Source organism: Thunnus thynnus, chromosome 24 (genome assembly GCF_963924715.1).
Source record: "Thunnus thynnus chromosome 24, fThuThy2.1, whole genome shotgun sequence".
In the NCBI taxonomy this organism is placed as follows: Eukaryota; Metazoa; Chordata; class Actinopteri; order Scombriformes; family Scombridae; genus Thunnus; species Thunnus thynnus.
The window spans coordinates 10,560,008-10,583,796 of NC_089540.1; the positions used below are offsets into that span (position 1 = coordinate 10,560,008).

Below are 23,789 nucleotides of genomic sequence, written 5' to 3' on the forward strand. Positions count from 1 at the left end.
TTAATTCAAGGTTTTAAAAAATACAATATTCATGCAGATTAATAACAAAAAAGGTAAGATTTATTGTTTAAATTGCAAATTGCACACTTCCTCTGCAAACATATACAACACACCCGCTCTGAACTTTTAAAATATCACCCACATAATAAAAATCTACATCAGAAACTGAATAACTAAATCAGATTAACTTCAAACAAGTAACTAAAATAGAAGTAAAAACAGTAATACCTTATTATTTGCAACGCTATGAAATTTAAAATACCTCACAGTTTATAAGGAAGCATCCTATTAAACTGGAACTAATGATCATTGGGACTTGGCATGTTTGTTCTGTCAACCGTTGGGCACCTGAGTTTCCTGTCACGAACATGCCTGATTATGCACTTTTAATAAAACATGCAAACAATAGAGTGTAACTTAGCACAGACGATCACCTCCGTGGGAACCTGAAATGACTGGGAATTCTTGACTGACATCGGGATTCTTTTTCATCCTCCTCCAGCGAAGAGAAAATATTTTCCCCATAGCTGACAGAGATTGTCATCTTCAGTCCTTTAAGCTCAGAAGTCAGAGGCTTTAAAACTGGGGACGATTCCTGTGGATTATAATCGCTTTAAAACTGACAACTACGCTTGGAATTTACTCTATGTTGGGAGTGTGTTGGTATCCATACATTCCCCTATAAGATAACACATTTTATGAGTTTCACTATTTCACAAGACACTGCCTTTGGAGACACACAGTATATATTTTACTGTCACCACCCTCATGTCCTCTCTACTCTATGTTTTCTGTAAGTGTTGTTTTCTCTAATGATCTACTGTATGTTTGAGGTACGAATTTGTAATATTTTATCTTTTTAGATATTATCATACTCCAATAAAACTCCACTAAAACTGATGAAGTATAATCTGTGCTGGAAATGCAGAATGGATTTATGTTTATTAGGGGACAAATCTCAAATCTCTGATTGACTACAGCCTCCAGAAATATTAGAAGGCACTGGAAACTAGTGTCTCTTCTGTATGTGCAACTTATTTATTTATTTCACTTTTTTTTATTTCATTTTCTACATCTTTTGTATCTACTCCTGTGCATCTGACAATGTGTAAAGATCTACTTGCTGCCTACACCAAACCTTTCTTTAAAATCAATAAAAACGTAAATGTCAATATATATATATATATATATGTGTGTGTGTGTGTGTGTGTGTGTGTGTGTGTGTGTGTGTGTGTGTGTGTGTGTGTTTCACTTTTGAAAAACACAAACTGGAACAAGTCAAACATAAAACCGTAGCTGTCATTGATTTAAATCATTTGCATTGATAATGGGTTGCATTGATAGTTATTTTTATAACTATATTACCATTACCATATTTTTAATAGTTATTTTTCTAGTCTCAAAAACTAAGGGTCAGTTCACAAAAAATACGAAGAAAAAAAACATTTCTTTATTCACCCCTTGTGCATTTATTGAAGCTTTTAAACTCATTTTAAACTCAGTGTTATCTTATGCACGCCTTGTAGATATGTATGAGAAAATGAGCTCATGTAAATGATCAGACATAATAAATATTGCAAATAAAACTCAGCAGCTACGCATCTTTAAAGAAACAATGTGCCAGATACTCGGGACTATTTTTTCCTCTTAAGTAGTTCCAATGAAAACAGTTTCATGAGAAACTGCATTCCATTCGCCTCTGTTGTATGCGGGGTAACAATTGATTTCAGAGATGGATATCTGAAATCCTCAGCAGCGGGAACTTTACGGCTAAATGCCGTTAGAGGTAAGTGTGCTCGGGTTTTTTTTGTTTGTAGTTGAGTGAACAGACTCTTTAAACTGGTATTCAGCTCAACAATATCCTTGTCTTGATTAGGAAGAGCTCTAATCCGGAGTTTGTCCTTATTTGAATAAGTTCCAGTATCTGGACTCGCGTCATGTTCTATGAGGAAATCAAACTTGAAAAACAACCCCCTGAGTTAACGTTATCCCTCTGTGACAGAGATGCAACCATCTGATCTGAGGTGAGGACATGAAGGAGGAGCGAGTAAGATGTTAAAACCACTCAAAGGAATGCTGTGTGAATACAGACGATATCTTCTTCAAAGTCATTATTTTTCCGTGGTACATTGTGTCCTCAGTGGTACATCAGGAATGAAATCTGGAACGGTACTTTTCAGAAAATATATCTCACTTCGCAAGAAGAACCACCTGATTTAGCTGCAAGATTGCGGCAAGAAAAAAAGTATTTCAGTGTTCATTTGGGCACCTGACTGTTGTTTTAAGACAGACTTGAAAATTTGTGAAGTGTCCCAGAATGCATTTTGCACCAACCGGCAGCGATGGTGGAGATTAAAGCGAGAAAGTAACCATTTAGATTCCCAATATGTGGTCAGTTTATCCTAATAATGCCTATTTTGGAGATTTGCTCTGACGTTTTCAGGGCTGTATTTGTATGTCATTATGTTCCAGGTAATTGTAAAAAAAAAAAAAGAAAAAACATTAAAAAATTTTCAGAACTTTTCAAGTTTGTTTTTGCTGAAATAGTTTATTTTTACAAGAGCAAAGTGAAAAGTCATTCCTTTCAGCCACTGTGAAATTCCACAGGTTGTTTCCTCCATGAGCAGGTGATGCACCGCTTAGCTTCCAAAAAACAAACATAGAGCAGGGGCCTTACATCGTTTGAAGTTACGAAATCATCTGGATAAATATTCAGAATACATCATTTAGGATTAAGAGACACCTGTTTACCAGTAATCTGACTGATCAGATCACATACAATGAAACAGAGACCTCTTCTGGTGGTTATATTTAATGCATGTGTCAGGTATATTAGGATTAAAGTGATTCAACCTAGCCGGAGTGATGTGCTGCCTGCTTGGCCCTTTATATTGTAGTAATTTAGAGTGTGTGTTTACTGTGTAGGTTTGAACTAAGGAGCAAGCCTCTGACTCTTCCTCCTCTGTACAACAGTCATTATAATTCTAGATGTATACATAAGCACACATTGTTACGCCTCAGTTGTGTATTCACATGTTCTATGTTCAGTATGTGACTCCACTTGTTTTACTTGCCACATGAATCACATGTTTGGTAATAAGAGCTTGAACTGTTGTCATCTCTATTTGAGACTATTAATCTTCTCTTTGTTTTGGTTATTGTCCTTAACATCACAATGGTTCCTTTATTACATTCCTGAACTTCTCCTTCCATCAAACCACTGAACCTAAAACCTATTTTCTCAATTAATCAATTAGTTGTTGGGTTTCTAAAATCACAGTAGTAAGACCAGCAGTAGACAACCCAAAGCTATTCAGTTTACTGTAATTGAAGACTAAAGAAACCAGAAAACATTCACATTTAAGAAGCTGGAAACAGAGAATTTTAGCATTTTTTCTTAAAAATGACTCAAAATGATTAATTGATTATCAAAATAGTTGATAATCAGCCAATAATTGCAGCTCTAATCAAGACAGAGACAGAGATTCACTGCCTGACATTAAGATATATTGGAAAGTAATGAACTGATTCATATGAAAAAACGATAAAATATTTTTCTTGCTGTAATCATTCCTCCTCCTGTTCATACTGGCTATTTAAAGATCCCCTTCATAATACACTGAAAGTGATTAGGGCCAAAATCCACAGTCCTCTTTCTGCCCAAAAATGTATTTAAAAGTTCATCTGAAGCTAATATGAAGCTTCAGTCGTCCAAATGACTTAAATCAAGTAGATATCTTTCAACATTACAGTCTTTTTAGTGCCAAAGTTCCTCTTTTTGTTACTGTACTTCCACCGCAGCTCAACAGGGAAACATAAAGAGGGAATTTGATGCTAAAAAGACTGTAAATATGGCAGATATCCACTTGATATGACTAACTCAGACTGCTGAAGCCTCATATAAGCTTCACATCAATTTTTAAATGCATTTTTGGACAAAATGACTGTGTGGACACACTGTGGATTTTGGCTTCCATCACTTACATTGAAAGCACATTTGAAGGGGATCTTTTAATAGCCAGTATGAACAGGAGGAATGATTACAGCGAGGAAAACCTCTTTCACTGTTCATATGGACACCTGTCTCTTGTTTTAAGACACACTTGAACCATTTTTAACCTGTCATTTAAGATGCAAATATCAATTTTATTTAAAGTTCAGCAATTTCAACATCATTTTGATTTTAATGTTTTTATTTTTGCGACATCCAAATCAAATACTACAAACAACTCAGAACACATCATCAAATTCAGTATTTTGCTTAATTATTATGATTATTATCTTCAAGATTTTCTATCATAATAAAAACAGAGATCGCAATGGTCATAATAATTAAAAATAACTAGAGTGTACATGAGCACACATTTCTAAGCCTCAATGATGATTGATACTATGTTCAGTATGTGAATCCACTTGTTTTACTTTCCAGACATTTGCAGACATGCTGCTGTGTGATATGTGAGCTATTCAGTATCATCTGTCTTTGACTACCACTGAAAGCCAACTGAGACCATTAATCTTGTTTTTATTGCTCTACAATAGTTCCTTTATTACATCATTGAACTTCTTTTTCCATCAAACTACAGAACCTAAAAACCAGGAATTACCAGATGATCCACAATGTCAACATACTCTGCAATTAGAGGGGGGGGTATGTCAGCCCTTTGTTTTGTTTTACTGCGCCTCACTTGTCACATTGAACGAAACTGAAATTGAGGACTTTGCTGCTGTTTGTCTGCTCTGTTTGACTGATGAGAGACACAGAGTTATCTCTTTATTTGAGGATAGCTAATATTAATGAACCACTGTGATTTGTCCAATTCATTTTTATGCAACATATAAGAAAATTAAGTAAAAGACAACATCAAAATAAGGTTTGGATATTGTATTTAACTGCATTATATATTCCTAAAAGCAAAGCAGCATCTTAATTTTCTTTATACTAAAGTATGAAATGAAAAATAAATATTTTGCATCATTTATTCTCAATGTAAAAACTTTGAGCTGCAATACTGCATGAATCCCTAATCTAAATCAGATTAATTTTTAAGAGCTTGAGGCTGGTTGTACAGATCAAATGTCTTACCTAAAGTCTGAAAGAGGGTCTTGCTGGTACTGAGTCTTGTTTAGTCCAGTGGTTCCCAATCCAGAGGTCGGGCCCCTCCAAAGGGTCACCAGATAAATCTGAGGGGTTGTGAGATGATTAATGGGAGAAGAAAGAAGAAAAAACAAAGTTCTGATACACAAATCTGTTTTCAGTTTTTGGACTTTTTCTCTAATTTTAGATTTTTGGTGAAATATTGCACCATTTGAACATTTATTGAAATGAAACCATACGAGAAGTTTAGAGGGAAAAATCACTATTTGGTGGAGCTGTTAACAACTCATAGACATCTGAAATGTGACCCTGACTACACACTGCTTTTTGTAAGACATCAAAAGCCAAAAAGGTTGGAAACCACTGGTTTAATCTTTAACAATGTGTTGTATTTTAAAAGCTTGTTATATTATCCATTGTGTCAAATCTTCATCTGAGGCTGAAAAGTAACTAAAGCTGTCAAATAAATGTAGTGGAGTAGAAAGTACAATATTTCCTTCTGAAATGTAGTGGAGTGGAAGTATAAAGTAGCATCAAATGGAAATACTCAATACAGAGTATGACCTGAAATATATGTGAGATTTTCAACAAACAAGTCCATGCACAAACATTACAACATTATAAATTAACATTGATGTGCATATTAGGGGAACAAGTGGAAAAAATTGTACTGTTGAGCCCCTATTGACCCCCATGCATCCCTTGTGCATGTGTGTGTCACCCCCAAGTTCCCATCAGTTACCATGAATACAGAGCCAGACCCAGAAACCAACCAGTACTCCTGTGCTGAAGTTAAATTTTCTGTGTCATTCAACTTCTGGTAATTTAATAAAGGTCTGCCAACTAGGTTTTCACACATGTTGTGGCCACAACATTAAATATAATGCAAGAGCCACCTCAGTTGATGCAGTACTTTATTTGTGCAAACTCCCTTACAAAATTTACAGTTGATCAAATTACCAAAAACCGATTGACGGGTCTTTTCCCGACCTGTGTTTATTTTGGTATTGTTGCAAAAGAAGACGTATCAGAAACAGGAAATGAACTGAGGACAAATTCATTTTCAGATGTCCCTGGGACTTTTCTCTCTCTGTCTCTCTCTCTCTCTCTCTCTCTCTCTCTCTCTCCAAACTTTATTCAAGTTTCATTGCAGCATATATTCCATCTTAGAAAAGGACAAGAACACAAGACATTTGTCATTGTATTAACCTTATAACGGTGACAAATACTACTATATGTAAGTTACAGAATAACTTCCATAAAGTACATAAATTAAAATAAATCAAAGGGAATTCTGTCAGTTTGAGCCTCATTACAATGATGCAAACAGTTTTTTGTGCTTTCTTATTTTGTTAATTTAAGTTGAATCTCATTTAGAAATGCTCTGAAGCTAGAGGACTCTGGCTATATGCATATATAGTCTAGCTAAACATAAAGTTGCATTGCAGCAGGGTTCCTCTTTTTTTGTTTGGAAAGATGTCAACAAATGTAAGATCATTTCTTGAAATAGGAAGTAGAAATGATGTGACCATGAGTAGATAGGTGCAAAAGTACAAAAGTAAAACCGAAAACAACTGTGTATTGGACAAAAGTAGATATGGTGTGTGGTTTAAATAGGCTGAAAATCCATCTTAAGAGTTCTTTAGAGGAATATATAACCCCTTCATAATCTTAAAATGTGTCTCTTTAGTTTTGGGGATAAAAGGGAGAGATTAAAAAAATGTTCTATTATGATAATGGAGACCTTATCAACCTGGGAAAGAATATAATTGTTTTGTTTTGTCTGCCTGACTTAAGTGTCTCTGTAAGGCATGGTCTGATTAAAAAAAAAGTCAAAAAGCAAGATACCATCAATTAAGATTAGGGCAAGTTAAGGACATACATCCACAACTTGTTTGTTTTGTTTTGTATGAATGATGTAAGATGATGCTGAATTCCTTGTACTTGCTACTTAGTGAATAAATCTGATTCTGATTCTGACTATTGATGTTTTTGATAAGAAACAGGAATGAACCAGATAATGCCACATAACTATGTAAATTTGGGCGTTTGAACTGTTCATAACTTAATAGATAACCACGTCAGTGACCAATGATATGTTTCTCTCCGTTTAATCTGCCTCAATTATGAAAAATTGTCATTACGAATTTATTACAGGCAACATTGCGGGCGTCCTCATCTTTTGGGGTCCTGATTGTAAAATACGCGGAAGCGACAGGCGGAAGAAGGAGCCTCGACGGAAGCGGTCTGATCTGTCAAGGGAGGAAATTTTTTTTGCAGAATTTGACACAAAGAGCCACCAAATAGCACCGATCATTCCCCCCCTTTTCCTCGACACCGGCGTCCGCTGCGATGATCCTGTTAGAAATCAATAACCGCATTATAGAGGAGACGCTGTCGTTGAAGTTCGACGGCGCTTCTAACGGGTGAGAAAATCTTTGTTACACCTGGCTAGCGCCGCTAACAGCTAGCTTCCCCATTTAGCGTTTAACTGAAGATGATAGGGGCGTTAAATGGTACATTAGGGATTTCGGATGCAGCTAACAAACGTTTACAGCGTTGAAAACGTTAGCTATGTCGCCTTTTGTTTGTAGAAATTGCGAAAATACACACCGTGGCTGCTTTGCCTGAAGCTGGGGTGTGTCTGCACGGGCGGTGTTACGCCAGTATTGGTAACTCCTATGAATTTGATCACCCCTGGCGGTTCTCCCACATTCCCGGGTCGTAAAATAAGATTGTTTTGCTCCTAATCACCTGATAAATATGTAGTAAAACATCTTAAAGCGTTCAACGAGCTTTCACGGCTTAAAAAAGTAGCTGAAATCTAGCTAATAACCAGATTTTCCGTAACGTCAGCTGAATGAGCGACGGTTACTGTCTGATTTGTCTATGTATAACTGCTCTAGAAATTTATTATTGTAAAGAAATGTCAACTGAATGAATAAATGAAGGGATTATACCCGGATTCACCGCTAGTGAGACACATTTTGTAGGAGTTTTTGGCACAACAGGTCTGTCAACATGACAGAAACTGCCCACATCTGGTGTCCTTTCGTAGTTACCCAAGATGTACGCGCATTTTGTTGATTGTTGAAGATATAAGTTGGTATTTTCTCTTAATAAATGTCGTTTATTTGCTCACAAAGCAGCCATCGCCCCCTCTCTTCAGCTTCCGCATTCCTGTAGTCAAGCTGAGTCAAGTCTGCAGTTCCCTGCAGCAGGCACATTACAGTATGTAGCCTGGACAAGTTGCAGCAGCATCCGCCTTTAAAAGTGGTCATTTATTACTGTGCAACCCCAAAATAGTGTTTTGCAGGGTAAAAGGAAGAATGATATTGTCAGGATGATTAATTAAAAGCTGGAAATCCACCCTTAAATAGTGTTTATGGTGTGCTGTACTGCTGATTTTGGGCAGTAAAATTAATATCAATAAATGAGGGCTGCAGCTAACAATTATTGTCATTATTGATTCATCTTTAGATTATTTTCTTGATTGCTTGATTTGTTTTTTTTAAGTCCAGAAAATGGTGAAAAATGTCGATCACTGTTTCCAAGGTGACGTCCTCAAATGTCTTGTTTTGTCTCGACCAACAGTTCATGGTCATAGAGGACTAAAGAAACCAAAAAATATTCACATTTTAGAAGCTGTAATCAGATAATTTGGGCTTTTTTTCTCTTAAAAAATGACTCCAAATGATTAATGGATTATCAAAATAGTTGGTGATTAAATAGATAAAATACTTTATTTATACCAAAGGGGAATTAAAATGCAAGGCAAAAGAAACAAATGCAGTTAAATGCAAAATTATATACACTCAAATATAAAAATAATTTAATATTTGGCAACTAATGAACTCAAGAATTTATGGTTGACACCTGGTGTCTCGGTGTACTCGTATATTTTTTTTTTGTTGTTGGAGATGCTACATCTAAAACTGAAATGATTAGTTAATCAACGGAAAATTAATTGCCAACAATTATGCTCATTTTCCAAGCAAAAATACCCCCAAATTTCCTAGATCCAGCTTCTCTAATGTGAGGGTTTACTGCTTTTGATTATCAGATTAACTGATGATGAAAATACTCGTTAGTTGCAGTCCTCTCAATATTAACTGTCTATGAAGCAGGTCTGAGATTCGTATGAAGATTTGTGAAGTCAAATTAAATCTGAGCTATGTCAGCATTGTGTGACTAAGTGTCATTATGTACTGTATAAATATGTGGGGGTTTCCTGTAACAACATTTATCTTTATACATCCTGCATCTGCTTATTTTGTTTCCTCCTTGCAGAACCAAGCCAGAGGCCGTCGATGTGACGTTTGCAGGTGAGTCTATAAGGCACCTGACAGTATGAAACAGCTTTCCATAAACTTGAAGTAGTTTCTTTGAGCGTTTTTGTCCACACACTTTCTCAACAGCTAGGTTGTAGATGTTGATTTCGTCATGTCTTTAAGCGTCATGATGCTATTTTAAGTGAAGCCACTACAATGTTAGTGCTTTGTTAGTCAATCATGCTGTGTTATGTCCCAATCACACCAAATTCTTTAAAACTCTGCCAATAACATCCAACATTTATTTAAAACTAGCACCCACATGTGCTTGACAGCTGAGTCGTTCTGCTTCAAGACAACATAACCTGCATCACAGCTGTCCTTGAGTGCCATCTTGTATTTTTGTGTAGTGACTCATATTGTGTTGAAAGGTGTCCTACAGTTTTTAGTGTAATACCTGTGAACAGAGGTATGTCTGCTGTTGTGGGCCTCTCTGCATTCGCTGCATGAACAAAGTACTGAAGTTAAAATGCAGTTTTCACCAAACAGCAGCACATTTTTTGTATTTCTACTTGATTAATAACTAAAACAGACAATCAAAGATAGTCAACAACTTGTGTGTAGTGACTTTACTCTGTTTATTAGTGCTATACTATACTACCACTACTATACACTATTAAGTTTTCGGTTTCTGGTGGTGATACTGATTTTCAGTGCTGTATCATCTTCCGATGACGCAATTAACTCGTTGCACAGGTTCAGCCTGTCAGTAATCACAGTTAGATGGCACAAAGTCAAGAAATCAAGTGAAATTATCTTATGTGCAGGCATGATTTGAGGTTGGGATGACTCAGCGTTTGGTGTAAAGGAGTTAGAGGCTTGTCTGTGGTTAATGTCATCCTTCTCCGCCGCAGATTTCGATGGCGTCTTGTACCACATCTCCAACCCCAATGGGGACAAGACCAAAGTGATGGTCAGCATCTCCCTGAAGTTCTACAAGGAGCTGCAGGAGCACGGAGCTGACGAGGTACAACACACACAATAAGAGTCTGGGACATTTTTCTCTGTTCCCACGTCTCACAAAGATTCAATTCTGTGTGGTTTCAAGTTTAGATATCCGTTTTCATATCCTTCAACACGCGTGCATGCTTTTATATACACATCCAACACAACCCAGGGTGTCTGCAAGTCCTGTGTGTGTTTTACATCTTTAATTCAAACCGAAAAGACTTTTTAAAAAAAAATGCTCTTGTGGTTTCCTGATGCACTGATGTATAAATAAACCAGTCACACAAGCTATTTTCAACAGAGGTCAACAGTTGCTTTTATGTTTTACTTTTGATTTCACTGATAAGTCGTATTTTCTTTTGAAATGCAGGTGAGCTGTTTAAACCCGCAGACACCCAGCAAACATACACTGCAACAATAAAAGCATTGTCACTAAGGAGATGACGCAGGAATGCATTTACATTGATTTCTGTCTGGTTGTGGTGTCAATAAGAGATGATAAAATATATGTTAAAAAAAAAAGCAGCAATGAGGTCATGATGGCTATCTGCACACTCGCACACCTCCACCACAAGAGCTCTGTTGCCATGTAAGGAAGAAAGCAGCTGCCGAGGCTTCTGGTAGAAACAGGAAGTGAGTTTGTGTGACTCACCCCAGGCAAGGAAGTGCTGACTGCGAGCAGCGGCCGCTGTATGAATGTCTTGGCTGTCGTCCAGCGACTTCCCTCCTTGTTCCCTAAAACACAAGAGCAAAGGGATAAATGAATGGTTTAACAACGTCACATTCAGTTATTCTGCCTGTGAAAAGTCCAGTTGAAAAGCTGCTTACTTAAAGGGCTTTTTGTTCCCACACATCTGCTCATGGTTTGACTGCTAAATTACTCCACAGATTAAATATTGGAGGAATTTGCTGTTGACATTTGGTGGTGCGTTATTGCCATACCTGAGTTAGTCAGTCTACCTCAGTTCATTCCTAAATGACAGGTATCTGTTTGAAAGGAACCCCCTTGTGCCTTTAATTACCTCCTGAAAGACACCAATTCCCTTCCTGCTTTACAAGTCTTTTGTTGTACAGCAAGTTTTTTCAACCGTCTCTCTGCTTTTATTGGTGTTGACATTTCTGTTAGTTTCTTCTCTTCTCTTTAACCACATTGCTTAGACTTCCCACAGGCTATGAAAATCACTGAAGTGTAGTATCAAAGTTGCAGCAACAACATGGTCTAGCAAAAGCTTTACAGTCTTAAGTCATAATCCAATTTTAAATGAGCTTTAAAAATCCTTTTATCATGTATTATTTACATTTCCTCAATGATTTTTTATAGTCTTTTTTTCTCTTTCCCTTGCGTCATGGTTTTTCTCTGAAGTTCTTTTTTTGGTTACTGCATTTAGAGAAGTGCAATACAAATAAAGTTCTTTTTTTTTCAGCTGCTCAAAAGGGTCTATGGGAATTTCCTGGTTTCAACAGAGGCTGGTAAGTTCTCACAAAGCTACTGGCAGCCTCTAAATGATGCCTTGAGACTATTGGATGGTTAATGTCAGATCAGTTTTAAGGTTTTGACACCATCAGGACATTGTGATACAGCATGTAAAGCTTTAGAAATCACTGTGTCTATCTGCCACATTATATCTAGAACATCTTTTTACCATTATTTGTTGAATTGCCCTAGCACATTTGTTCCTTTTTTAATAGAAAACTATTAAATTAAAAGTTGAGACTGACTATTAGCCTCAACCCACTGTAGATTCTTCACCATCTGAATTACTCATCACTATGCTTCGTCTCAGGCTACAACGTGTCCCTCCTGTACGACCTGGACGCCCTACCCGCCAATAAAGATGAGGTTATCCACCAGGCGGGAATGCTCAAGAGGAACTGCTTCGCCTCCGTTTTTGAAAAGTACTTCAAGTTCCAGGAGGAGGGCAAAGAGGGCGAGCAGAGGGCTGTGGTCCACTACAGAGATGATGAGTCTATGTACGTTTGGGGATTTCAGTTTCAGATCTCTTTTAGAGATCGAGCTTGGTTGAATATCTCATCTGAACTTTTACATGCAGAACAGGTTGAATAGAAGGTTTAGATAATAAAACAAAGATACTTCTTAAACTGAGACGTGTGACAGTGTTTCTGAAACCACAACATGGGTTGTAGTGGGTCTTGTTTATGACTCTCATAAAAACATACTTAAGGTCATTGCTGTCATTTTTGTGGTATTCCTCAATTATCTTAAATGTCTGACATGTTCGGTCTTCTCCCCAGGTATGTTGAGGCCAAGAAGGACAGAGTGACGGTGGTCTTCAGCACAGTGTTCAAAGACGACGACGACGTCATCATCGGCAAAGTCTTCATGCAGGTGTGTGAGGCAACGAGAACATTAATCGGTCAAGTTGGTCATTAAGTTAATTTAGAGAAGTTATACTAGACTGAAGCTTGTTTGAAGACAAATACTGTGTGAGTTCCATATTACACAACTATACCGTTTTTTGCTGTTACTGTACAAAAAAATCAATATACTTTACCATTTTGGACTAACAGGAAAAGACTTGCACCAGTGCAACTTGAGAAAGCTGCTGACAATTAACTGCCAGCAAAAATGGTTTTTGCAGCTAATAAAAACATACAGAGAATACTTATTTTTTGAGGTCTGAGGTGCGAGCTGTTTAACCATCCAAATTTAATTTAGTTTTTTTTTTTTGCAGCTGTGAGCAGCTTCTTCATTTCTTTTGTGTTTTGTATTGTTTTACAAAAGTTTACATCGACAGCACAGTCAAAACTCTGACTTTTGAGTATACTTAATTATATCGTGTAAACTTGTCGAGTGTTAACTCTCACTTGGCAATAAAAAAATCAAGTGGTAAAAATGTCCAGCAGTTGCATTGAAATAATATCAAATATTAACTCTATTTCGGTCAATACAGCTGATTAATTTAATTTAATTTAATTTAATTTAATTTAATTTAATTAAAAAGGAGCTGTTCACAGTTAACTTATTTTACTTGTTAAAGAACTGCTACAATACAATAAAAGCAATTAATTTAGGCCGTTTATATTGTGCCACTACAAGGCTAGCAATGCATGAACACTCCCAAGATGGAGTTTTCAGTTCTTTCCGTACAGCCGACATTGCGTGAATGTAGCATTAGCTTGTCGTGTTGAATTGGGACACAGCTAAGCAGGAGGCAGCAAAGAACCTAATATGATGTAGAATATCTCTCTCACCACCAGCTGGAGACACTGTCTGGTCATACTTATTTATTTCAGTTAGCTAGTTAGCTTAGTTGACCTCCTTAGTTCTCTTGCACTATAGCAGCGAGTAGCTAACGAAGTAAGCTAAGTAGCTAAAATGCTCTTCTTCGGAAAACATTAATGCTGTTGTCATGAATGAATAAAGGGAAAAGTCACATTTGTTTCCATAAACCATAACTTTTATGAAAAATTATTACACTAACGTCTCAGAAAAAACTTTTCCTCTTGGAGGATTAACTAAACCAGTGTAATTATGTTAGCCTCAGAGAAAGTTTAAGCTAAAACTCCAATTTTACAAATACAATACATACATTTACACATATGAATTACAAGTAATGTTTATACTGCATCTCTTATGTTGTCTCTGATATGATTTAAAAAAATATATATATATACACACACACACACACATAGATTTAAAACTGCTACTGTACACTCACATTCTGTGTTTAGGAGTTCAAAGAGGGTCGGCGAGCTAGCCACACAGCTCCCCAGGTGCTGTTCAGCCACCGGGAGCCTCCTCTGGAGCTGAAGGACACAGACGCCGCCGTCGGGGACAACATTGGATACATCACCTTCGGTCAGTTAAAACACCATCAGATTTACTTTTCCTGTCATGCAGCTGTACTAATTACACAGCTAATAATTTGATTTTGATAAAAAAAATTTTTTTTCATGTCTTTTTCAGTCCTGTTCCCTCGTCACACCAATGCCAATGCCAGAGACAACACCATCAACCTCATCCACACCTTCAGGGACTACCTGCACTACCACATAAAGTGCTCCAAGGTGAGTTGAGACATCAGTAGTTCTTGGAGTTTCCTGAAGTGTACAGAACTATTTCCTGTCAAAGACATCTTTCTATGCACTAGGAGGTGAGGATAATTATGTCTTTGAGATTGTTTTGGGCATAGTTCACAAAAATAGAGATTAAGCTTAAGACATCACCTAAAAACAAGCTCTTGATGAGCCTCTTCAATGCTGTATTTTCTTAAAATTAGTCACATGTCTCTTGATTTCTTACTCAGGAACTTTTCAAGCCTAGTAGCAACTGCACAACGGGAACAAACCACTGAAATTCAAATTAGGCTTTTTAGATCATTATATTTAGACAGATACTCTGTTAATTGTAAGTATGTTTTGGGGCTCGAAGCTGAGTTTTTAGGTCTAATGATACATTTTTAGTTTGAGGTTTCAACACAGGTGAACGCATCATAAGGAGGCACCTGTCAAACAGTCAGAACAAGCTGAAAGTCTTCTTTAATTGCAGGGTACAAACAAGTCATAAAGTCCTCCCCTGTAATAGTACGTTCCACCCTCCATCTTTGTGGAGAAGGTACTGTAAGACACTGTCTGTCCAGCCACAGGTGAGATCAAAAGAAGGCCCCACCGGATGAGGCCTTGCTTCACCACCTTCAGTGGTCATACAAGTTTTTAGGGCTGGTGTGGGCGTTTGTGTACTCATGACAAACAAAGCGACGAATGCTTCAAATGGCTCCTCAAATGGACTCTTGTAGACTTTAAACCCTAATCAATGTCATTTTTAAGATGACTTGCATTTCAGAAGCAAGCAAAAACGTTGACATCTCATTATCTTATCTCCTTTAAAGATTTTTTACAAGATAAGATGTTTCTCACTGTAAATACCTGCTGAGCATCTCTTTCATGCGTTTCTTCTGCAGGCCTACATTCACACACGCATGAGGGCCAAGACGTCGGACTTCCTCAAGGTGCTGAACCGCGCTCGACCCGACGCCGAGAAGAAGGAGATGAAGACCATCTCGTAAGTGGCCGTTAACCACAGTTAATTCACAGTTACTGTTTGTGCACATCAAAGGTACGAAGTGATCCGGTGCATTCATGTAATAAGAACAAGATAAAGACGACATTTTGAGCTAAAGTTTGCAGTTCTGCTCTTCTAATCATCACAAAGAAGTGTTTTTGGTGCAATTTGTGTTAATTTAATAAATTATACTTTATTATGTAGATAAATAATAGGAATGTTTTGGCCTCACCCCTTCAAATCTCAATGCTCTTGAATTATTTTTGAGGATTAAAACAAAATATACTAGATTCAGTCTTTTAATAGCCTGCCTACTTTCCAGACATTTTGAGATATACTGTAGTATCTATTTTCTATGATGCACGTATTAATCTTTTATTTGTGGGCCGGCTCTGAATCTTTGTGTGTTTTTGAGGTGTGCATGCCCTGCACTGTTTTTGCAGTATTTGAAGTGAGTAGAGGAGGAATTTTAACAGCTTCAAACAGTCACACATGCATCATTTTTAGCCTTGTAGCTCTGAAATAATTGGGAAATCCATGCTGTCGGAGCTCAGGGAGTGTTTGTTCTGTGGTTAATATGTAATATGTAACTGGAATGAGAAGGGAACCCCCCACCCCCCCACCATGGCTGCCATTGTTGTACGTTTCGAAGAATGGATCTTGGGTTTGGCTACAAGGTACAAAAAGAAACATTAGCGGTTAAGAAATTCTCAATAATTACACAACCGAAAACAGAAGTGTCAATCACATATTGTTGAGTTTATTGGACAGACATGAGACAGATACCAGAATGCCACTTATTTGTCAGTATGAAGTTTAATTACCAAGTGCGGCCACGGATGAAAGGAGTTATGCAGTACTGCTTGGTATACTACATAAGTGTCAATTAGCCACAAACACAACAAAATAAAATTTATGGTTTAGAGGGTGTTGTGTGGGAGCCACAGTGACTTCCTGGAGTCATGTCATTGCTGCAAGGTTGCTAACATAACGCCTGACTAACAAACAACATTATTGTTAGAGGTACTGTTATAAATAATCTAATCCAATTAGGGATGGCGGTTTTGGTTAATTTTGCTTTAGATAGACAGACACTCATTAAATAACCGGTTAATTTTTGAGATTAGTTGTGATGTAGCTTTCGTTTGTGAGAGCGGTCCAGCAGTTGGTGGTCAGAGCTAGCTTGTCTGTCCTGGTTAGCTTGACTTTTAGCTCATCCTCCTTCATGTCAAAGTGTTTTCAATGCGTCAATCAGTCACGTCTCTTTATCATTATGTTAAATTTGTCACCAGTTGATCCAACGTGAATAACATAAAGTAACGAGTTCAGTACCCAACCGTAGTATACAAATTAACCCATCGACCAACATGCGTACTGTAACTCCTCTGGAAGGGTTAGGAGTGTGTTAGTGTGTGCGGAATGACAATAACATGTTGCTTGTGCGTCTTTGCTTTCATTTTCAGCGGAAAGACCTTCTCCCGCTGAGGCCGATTTCCCCATCAGAGAAATCCAAACCCCCGTGGACACGCCCAAACACACCACACTGAGACTTAACGCCACATCGGACAGGACTCCAGGACGCCAATAAATGCCCCGGCCAGCCCCCCCCCCCAAAACACGTGTCCACTCTTTTTCTTTTAAAAAAAAATGAATAATAAAGTTGGCTCTACTTAGGGAAAGCCAAGGCTCAAGATAATGAAAAAAGGGCATTCCTTGCTTTGCATAGTTAAAGAGAATTATTAGTCCTATATAAATATATATATGAAAAAAACTGAAATTTTTGATACGATATCTTTTACTCCATTTGGTACTCTTGCTTGCCCCTCAACCTTCACCACGTAATATCCATGTGTTGGATGATTTCAACCCCCTCCTCCTCTCCTTCCCTCTCTGTGCTTTCATGTCGTCTGTACCATTGTCATTTGAAAAAATAAAATAAAACACTCTTACAAAAAAAAAAAAAGTGTGTGTGTGTGTGGTCTGTCATAGGCTACTTCTGGGGACAAATTTCAGACCTGGGACCAGTTGATTAGGGACGGCTTGTTCAATTGGGGAAAAAAGCCATTTCCCAATTGGTAAAAAGCTGATTTTTGGGTTAGGGTAAGTCTTTATGTAATTCCCCAAAATTGACCATGATCTGATATATATGTGTGTGTGTGTGTGTGTGTGTGTGTGTGTGTGTGTGTGCTGATTCTGTGACTAAGTTTGACTAAACTGACCTGTTGGAAAAACAGCATTTTTTTCTAATACTTTCATGTTCAAGATTTCAAAGTGTAATTTGTTCAAATGACCATTGAAATATATTCTCTTATGATGTATTTGTGAGCGTAGACGTCTAGTTTTCTTGGCTTTTGATTTTCTTACTTAAATTTAAGGATTACATGGTTCTGTATGGGTTTGGAAATTTCTTAAGACCCTTTAATTCATTTTTTACGAATCCATTTCAGTAAATTCAAAAATTCTCAAAATCCACATATTGAAGATTTGATGTTTTTAGCTTATGATGACAATTTTGCTGCATTTCTCCAGTAAATCCCATGGGTGACATTATTTTTTAATTAATTTCCTGTTGATGATGTCTGACGCAGCTCAAGCACCCATTCACACCATCATCACGTTCCAAATGTGTTCATTTGAACTGATTTTAAATTAAATGTTATTTAACAACATATACAAGTGGGTATTCTTAAAATAATGTTTTTGGACCGGACATATTGATCCTGGAATTGTGAATATTCGGTTTGGCTTCTATTTTAAAATAGGCTCAGTCAAGTTTGCATATTCATACAACAACCACTTTAAATAGTTTTCACACACTTAAACTGGTTAGCATGAGACATGCCCTGTGTAGTTGGCCTATTGTAGCTGGTAGTTTACTGGTTATTCTGACAATAAATATACTACACATAAAAGCTGAAACTATTTATTGGATTATTTGGATTATTTTCCGGTTTTCTTATTCATCTACACATAGAACGATAGCAAACGTATTATCTTTGGGTTTGGGACTGTTGGTCAAACACACCTGTTTAAATATTTCAGTTTGTACTTTAGGAAGGACTGGAGGAAATGCCATCAAATTTAACACGGTGTCCTTTCAGAGAGGTATTTTTCAAACCAGCCAACAGCCTGCTCAGACAACCCAGTATTGAGCAGCTGTTGCTTCAGGATAAGGTGGTCAACTGTATCGAAGGCCTTTGAAAGATTGATAAAAATAGTGGTCCAGGTTTTTTTTGTAATCCAGTGACTCATTTATATCTTTAACAACCTTTAAGGATGCCATGATGGTACTGTGTTGTTTCCTGAAGCCAGACTGGTACAATGAAAGGATATTCCTTCAGTTGATCATTTACCAATCCTTCAAGGACCTTCGATAAGACAGTTAAGTTGGAAATAAAATAAAATCAAGTGCAATTTTTTAAAAGTATGGTTCTAGGTTATCTGGACCTGCAGGTTTTTTTGGTGTCCAGCAAAAGAAGAGCTCTGTGAACTTCATCACCAGATATTTTACAATCTTTGTATGTAACCATTCACTGCACTTGTTTGTTTATATGCTATAGTAATTTAAAAAAAAATTAACACATAATTTGTGTCAAAAAAGCAGGGACACAAGGCACTTTTGGTGGAAATCAAAATGTATTTATTTCACTGATATCTGAGAAAATACAAATCAACAACCTCAAAGTAACTTCATAGATTTGACAGAAACAGTAGGACAGAAGTTTAATATGAAACCTGATTGAGTGACATTGAAAATAATCAAGCTTTGGCCACTTCACCCTCATTCTTGGGCTTTTTATCTTCATTCTCGGACTCAGAGGAGGAAGAGGAAGATGAGGAAGAGGAGGAGGAGGAGGAGGAGGAAGAAGAAGAGGATGATCCCTTCTTAGTTTTGGTCTTAGGTTTCTTCTTTTCAGTGGGGGCTTTGCTTGGCTCGATCGGGGCTGCTTCACTGTTGTCAGCAACTGTTTCTGCCTTGATGAGCTCTTTATCTGCTTTGGGGGCTTCGGGAGGAGTGGATTTATCAGATGAAGAGTTTTCTTGCTTCACCAGGGCCTCTTCTTTTACCTCTTCTTGCTGCTTGGGCACCTTATCAGGCTTTCGCTGGTCTTTAGGAGGAAACAAAAAGATTCATCAAATTTTTTTAAAAGGTTTGGTCCTTCAGCTTTCCTTTTATCTGTGTGTGCTTCTACCAGGGAGTCTATGAGTGACTATAGTTTGTCAAAAACACAGAACAAAGAAATTATATATTATTTGTGATTGATGTGCGTGTCAAAATCATTAACATGATTCCCATGAAGTGTTAAAATCGGGTGTAATCACATGCAGAGGTGCAACGTGACATCAACAACTGAGTGCAGTTTAGTGACACAACTAGCTTTAATGGAATAGGTTGACATTTTGGGAAATATGCTTATTTGCTTTCCGTTGCAGTTAGATGAGAGGATAGACCTAATTAGCTTAGCGTAGCACAAAGAGGACTGTAAACAGGTAGCCTAGCAAGAGTAGTATTGATCTTCTCATCTAATTATCGGCAAGAAGGCAAATAAGCATCTTTCCCAAAATGTTGACCTTCGACCAAAAGTGGTGTGAGGGTTAGATTTCAGGTTTAATTCTGCACACTGTGCTTTTAATTCTGATCTACATACATATTTTTATTATTATTATTATTATTATTTTTCTTTTCTAGGTTGGAAAAGTTAAATTGCAAGACCAACCTGCTACTGAAGGCATCTCAGTCAGTAATTGACCCAGGTCTATTAACTCATCAGGTGACAGCACGAACATGCTGAGATTTTATTTCAAGAATATTTTTTCAGCTTGGTCCAGAACTTACCACTGTGCAGCGCATCCTCTAAAGAAAGCTCCGAGCTGTCAGGGAAGAAGAGGATAAGTACACTAACACACCAAATGGGAAACAGGTGTTTTTGTGTGTTTATGTGATGTTGATGGTGTTCTGAAGTAGGTGCCAACCAAAAAACTTTTTAAAGGAATAGTTTGCCTTTTTGGGAAATACGCTTATTTGCTTTCTTGAGCAGAATTAGATACAGCCAGTTAGCTTAGCTTAGCACAAAGACTGAAAACAGTGGGAAACAGCTAGCTTGCTTTTGTCCGAAGGTAACAAAATCCACCTCGAATAACCCCTGGTAAAACCACATCTTGTCTTTTTTGCACATTGTTTTTTGTGCCAATTAAATAAACAATACAACAGGTTAACTAGATAGCTTTAGATGTGCTGGTAGGTGGATTATGTTACTTGCTGTAGCATCTCATCTAATTCTCGGCAAGAAGGTAAGAGAATAAGCGTATTTCGCAAAATATTAAACTATTCCTTTGAAGCTACATTATACAACATTTTTGGTCTATCTTTACTAAATAAGAGAAAATAGTAGCCAGAGGTGAATTATAAATTAGAAATTTGAACTTTGTTATCATTTAATGAGGTAATGTTACATTAAATCACTATGGACACTATGTTTTCCAGCCAAATTGACAACAGAGGCAAAGAATCTACACCTTTTATCAGAGAAAAGTCCTAATTGTCTCCTTATTTTGATCCTAATTATCAATGTTATATTTCCTGTGGGCAGAGACATGTTTATACCTGAAAACAGATTTTAATTTTGGTAAATAAGATGAATCTAAAGCTCTGAAATCATACAGCCACAACCATCATGAAGTATTTCTGAGCCGTGACCATTCTCACCTGTCGCCATCGGTGGTCATGGCGGGCATCAGTTGCTGGTAGTTATTGATTTCTGCCTCCAGCTTCATCTTGACACAAAGCAGGTCCTTGTTGACATCCACTTGCTGCTCCACCTGGGACCTCACCTCCTTCAGCTCCGCCTCCAGGTTCAGGATCACCTTGTTGAGTTGGGACAGCCGCTGACCGTACTCCACTTTGGTCATCCTCAGGGTTTCTTCCAGATTGTGGATCTGAGAGAAGGACATACAGTTAACCACTCAAGAACGCAAAAATGAGAAGCATCTTTGCAGTTTGTTTGGCGTGTTTTTGGCTTCCAACATTTTCTGGGATACTTCAGATTGTACTTGACTTTGACATTTAGCTGAGGACACAAAGAACTTAAAAGCACTCGTAGATCACTGTGCCTTCTCAATAGCCTTGAGCGTTTTCATGTTCATAGTTTGTTATGCAAGACTAGTTCCAGGTGGCTCGTCAGACTACAGAGAGACGGATCAGGGGTTTCAATGGTTTAAAGTAGCAGATTGACAGTATAATGACAGGTCAGGAGTCAGGAATGCTTGTCTGAAGGACAGGTAGACACCCCTGCGGAAGGGTTTATCGTTCCAAATATGACAACGGAAAGAAGATTTTGGTAGATATTTTGTTGTGTAAACCCCCTAAAGAACTGCCTCTGGGATTCTGCTGTAATTGGGACGATGTCACTCTTTACACTGTATCACTCGCTTCACATAAGATGCGGTGTGATCAACAGTTATTGTTGAGGGGTTTATGTCAAAACAGGGCAGCTCCCAACTTGTCTTGAGAATGCGCTTGCTATTCAAAACCCCCATAAAACTCAGCTGTTTTATCTCTGTGGCAGGCTGCAATAGTTGTATTTCATGGCGATGTGTCATGCCATTAAGGTGAATAGGCTTGTTTGTGCTTACCATGCTGTACGCAGTCTGGATCTTAATCTCCAGATATTGTTTCTGTTTGATCAGATCCTGGAGCTCAGTCTTTCCAGATTGCAAAGCCTCAGATTTCTGGGCCTCCACCACCTTGATGTTGTCAAACTACAAAGGGAAAAATATGATGGAAATGATGAGATAAACAGAAGGAGGTGGAAAGGAGAGAGAACGTGACATCGGGATGCTGCAGGTACCTTGCTCCTGTACCACTCCTCGGTCTCCCTCAGGTTCTTCTCGGCCAGTTTGTCGTACTGGCTGCGGATCTTGTCGAGAATCTCGGCCAGATTGGAGTTCTGTGAGTCAAGCTCCACATTCACCTCAGAGTCCTTGATCTTCTCACGCAGGACATCCACCTCCTACACACACACAGAACAGAACAGCAAATTTGCCCCAAATTTCACATAATACTCTTTTGTTAGTTACTAGATTGTTTCATTAGTCGAAGTGTGTGTTTTTGCATGTGTTTGTTTGCAGCCTCACATTTTTGTGATCCTGCTCGAGGCGAGCCAGCTCCTCCTTCACCAGATTGATCTCTTTCTCTGTCTGCTTGCGGTTCAACTTGGTTTCCTCGATGGTCTTCTTCAGCTCCTCCAGGTCTTTTTCTATCGCCTTCCGTGCCTTTTTCTCATCATTCAGCCTGCACACAGAAGGACGAACACAAAAGTGAGCCGCAAACACACCTGACTCAATGTTTCAGCTATAAATGATGATGATCAGAAATCACATCAGTATGACTATGAAAGTTAGTAAAGCAAAACTGTTATTGTTTCATTCAAATCATGTTTATTTTGTATCTAGACTGCATGAAACTCACTTGGTCTTGAAGTCCTCATTGGCCAGTTTGGTGTTATCAATCTGGAGCAGCAGCTTGGCATTGTCCATGGCGATGTCTTTGACCTAAGGAGATAAATTCATTATGTATATAGCCTGCTATTAATAATAATGTGATAATAATCTTTATTTATAAAGCACTTCACAATATCCAAGTTACAAAGTTCTTCACAAGGCAGCAAAATAAGACAGACATGTCATAAAATCATTAGGTTTTAAAAAGAAAACAGATAAAACAGATAAAAGAAACAATTACAGTGTATGAATAAAGCAAGAAAATCAGAGGACCAACCTTCTTCTTGAGCTCCTCCAGCGGTTTCTCGACCTTATCCCAGTTGCGTCCCTCAGGTGTTTTCCTTTTGGCCAAAATCTCATCAATCTGGTCCTGCAGATCCTTGTTCTCCTTCTCCAGCTGCCTCACCCTGCCCAGGTAGCCGGACAGCCGGTCGTTCAGACCCCGCAGTGTCTGCTTGTCGTCCGCGGGGGCGGCGGGAGCAGGGGAAGCGGCGGGTTTTGCAGAAGCGGCGGGCGGCACAGGTGCGGAGTCCTTTTCCGTCTCGTTGCGCATCACGTTACGCAGCCCCTCCAAGCTCGCCACGGACGCCCTGGCGCCCCTTCCTCCGGCTCCACCAAACATGCTGGCAGCGGTGTTTGAAGGCATGATGACTGCTTGATGGGACAGAGCTGACAATGAGTGTTTCAAGCTTGAAAGTCACCTGATGGATGTAAAGGATACAGGTGGGTTTTATACCTGTTTTTTACGCACGGGTCCAACCCCAGCGATGCCATTGGCTCCTGGTACCCAGCACCACTCCTGGACAAACTGGTTCAAGGTCGAAATTCAAGTATTTCACGATGACATTTTTGTTTTTCTCACTGTAATCTTGCACTTGTCTTCTTTTGA

At 38.2% G+C, this 23,789-nt stretch overlaps 2 protein-coding genes and 1 long non-coding RNA gene across 5 annotated transcripts; 1 reads left to right on the forward strand and 2 right to left on the reverse strand.

Moving 5' to 3' along the window:
- Positions 1–30: 30 nt before the first annotated feature.
- On the reverse strand, positions 31–7,975 carry LOC137176918 (uncharacterized). Its single transcript, XR_010925890.1, has 3 exons — positions 7,712–7,975; positions 5,087–5,184; positions 31–595 (listed from the first exon to the last, which is right to left on the reverse strand). It is a non-coding gene; the product is annotated as an uncharacterized lncRNA (long non-coding RNA).
- On the forward strand, positions 7,301–17,009 carry arpc2 (actin related protein 2/3 complex, subunit 2). Its single transcript, XM_067582953.1, has 10 exons — positions 7,301–7,524; positions 9,389–9,423; positions 10,284–10,396; positions 11,802–11,847; positions 12,162–12,348; positions 12,631–12,724; positions 14,071–14,197; positions 14,306–14,406; positions 15,300–15,400; positions 16,864–17,009. The coding sequence occupies exons 1-10, from the start codon at positions 7,451–7,453 to the stop codon at positions 16,883–16,885; spliced, it is 900 nt and encodes a 299-aa protein (XP_067439054.1). The 5' UTR covers positions 7,301–7,450; the 3' UTR covers positions 16,886–17,009.
- A 2,008-nt stretch (positions 17,010–19,017) lies between these two features.
- zgc:92380 (uncharacterized protein LOC445086 homolog) lies at positions 19,018–23,788 on the reverse strand. 3 transcript variants are annotated; one of them, XM_067583254.1, is made up of 9 exons: positions 23,637–23,788; positions 23,178–23,554; positions 22,869–22,951; positions 22,535–22,691; positions 22,249–22,410; positions 22,034–22,159; positions 21,108–21,337; positions 20,238–20,272; positions 19,018–19,509 (listed from the first exon to the last, which is right to left on the reverse strand). In XM_067583254.1, exons 2-9 carry the CDS (start codon positions 23,544–23,546, stop codon positions 19,160–19,162), a joined length of 1,512 nt encoding a protein of 503 aa, XP_067439355.1. In that variant the 5' UTR covers positions 23,547–23,554; positions 23,637–23,788; the 3' UTR covers positions 19,018–19,159. The 3 variants fall into 3 exon arrangements, with proteins under 3 accessions (XP_067439355.1, XP_067439354.1, XP_067439356.1); XM_067583253.1 differs by lacking the exon at positions 23,637–23,788 and having other exon boundaries at positions 23,178–23,628; XM_067583255.1 differs by lacking the exons at positions 20,238–20,272; positions 23,637–23,788 and having other exon boundaries at positions 19,379–19,509; positions 23,178–23,628.
- Between the last annotated feature and the right edge of the window lies 1 nt (position 23,789).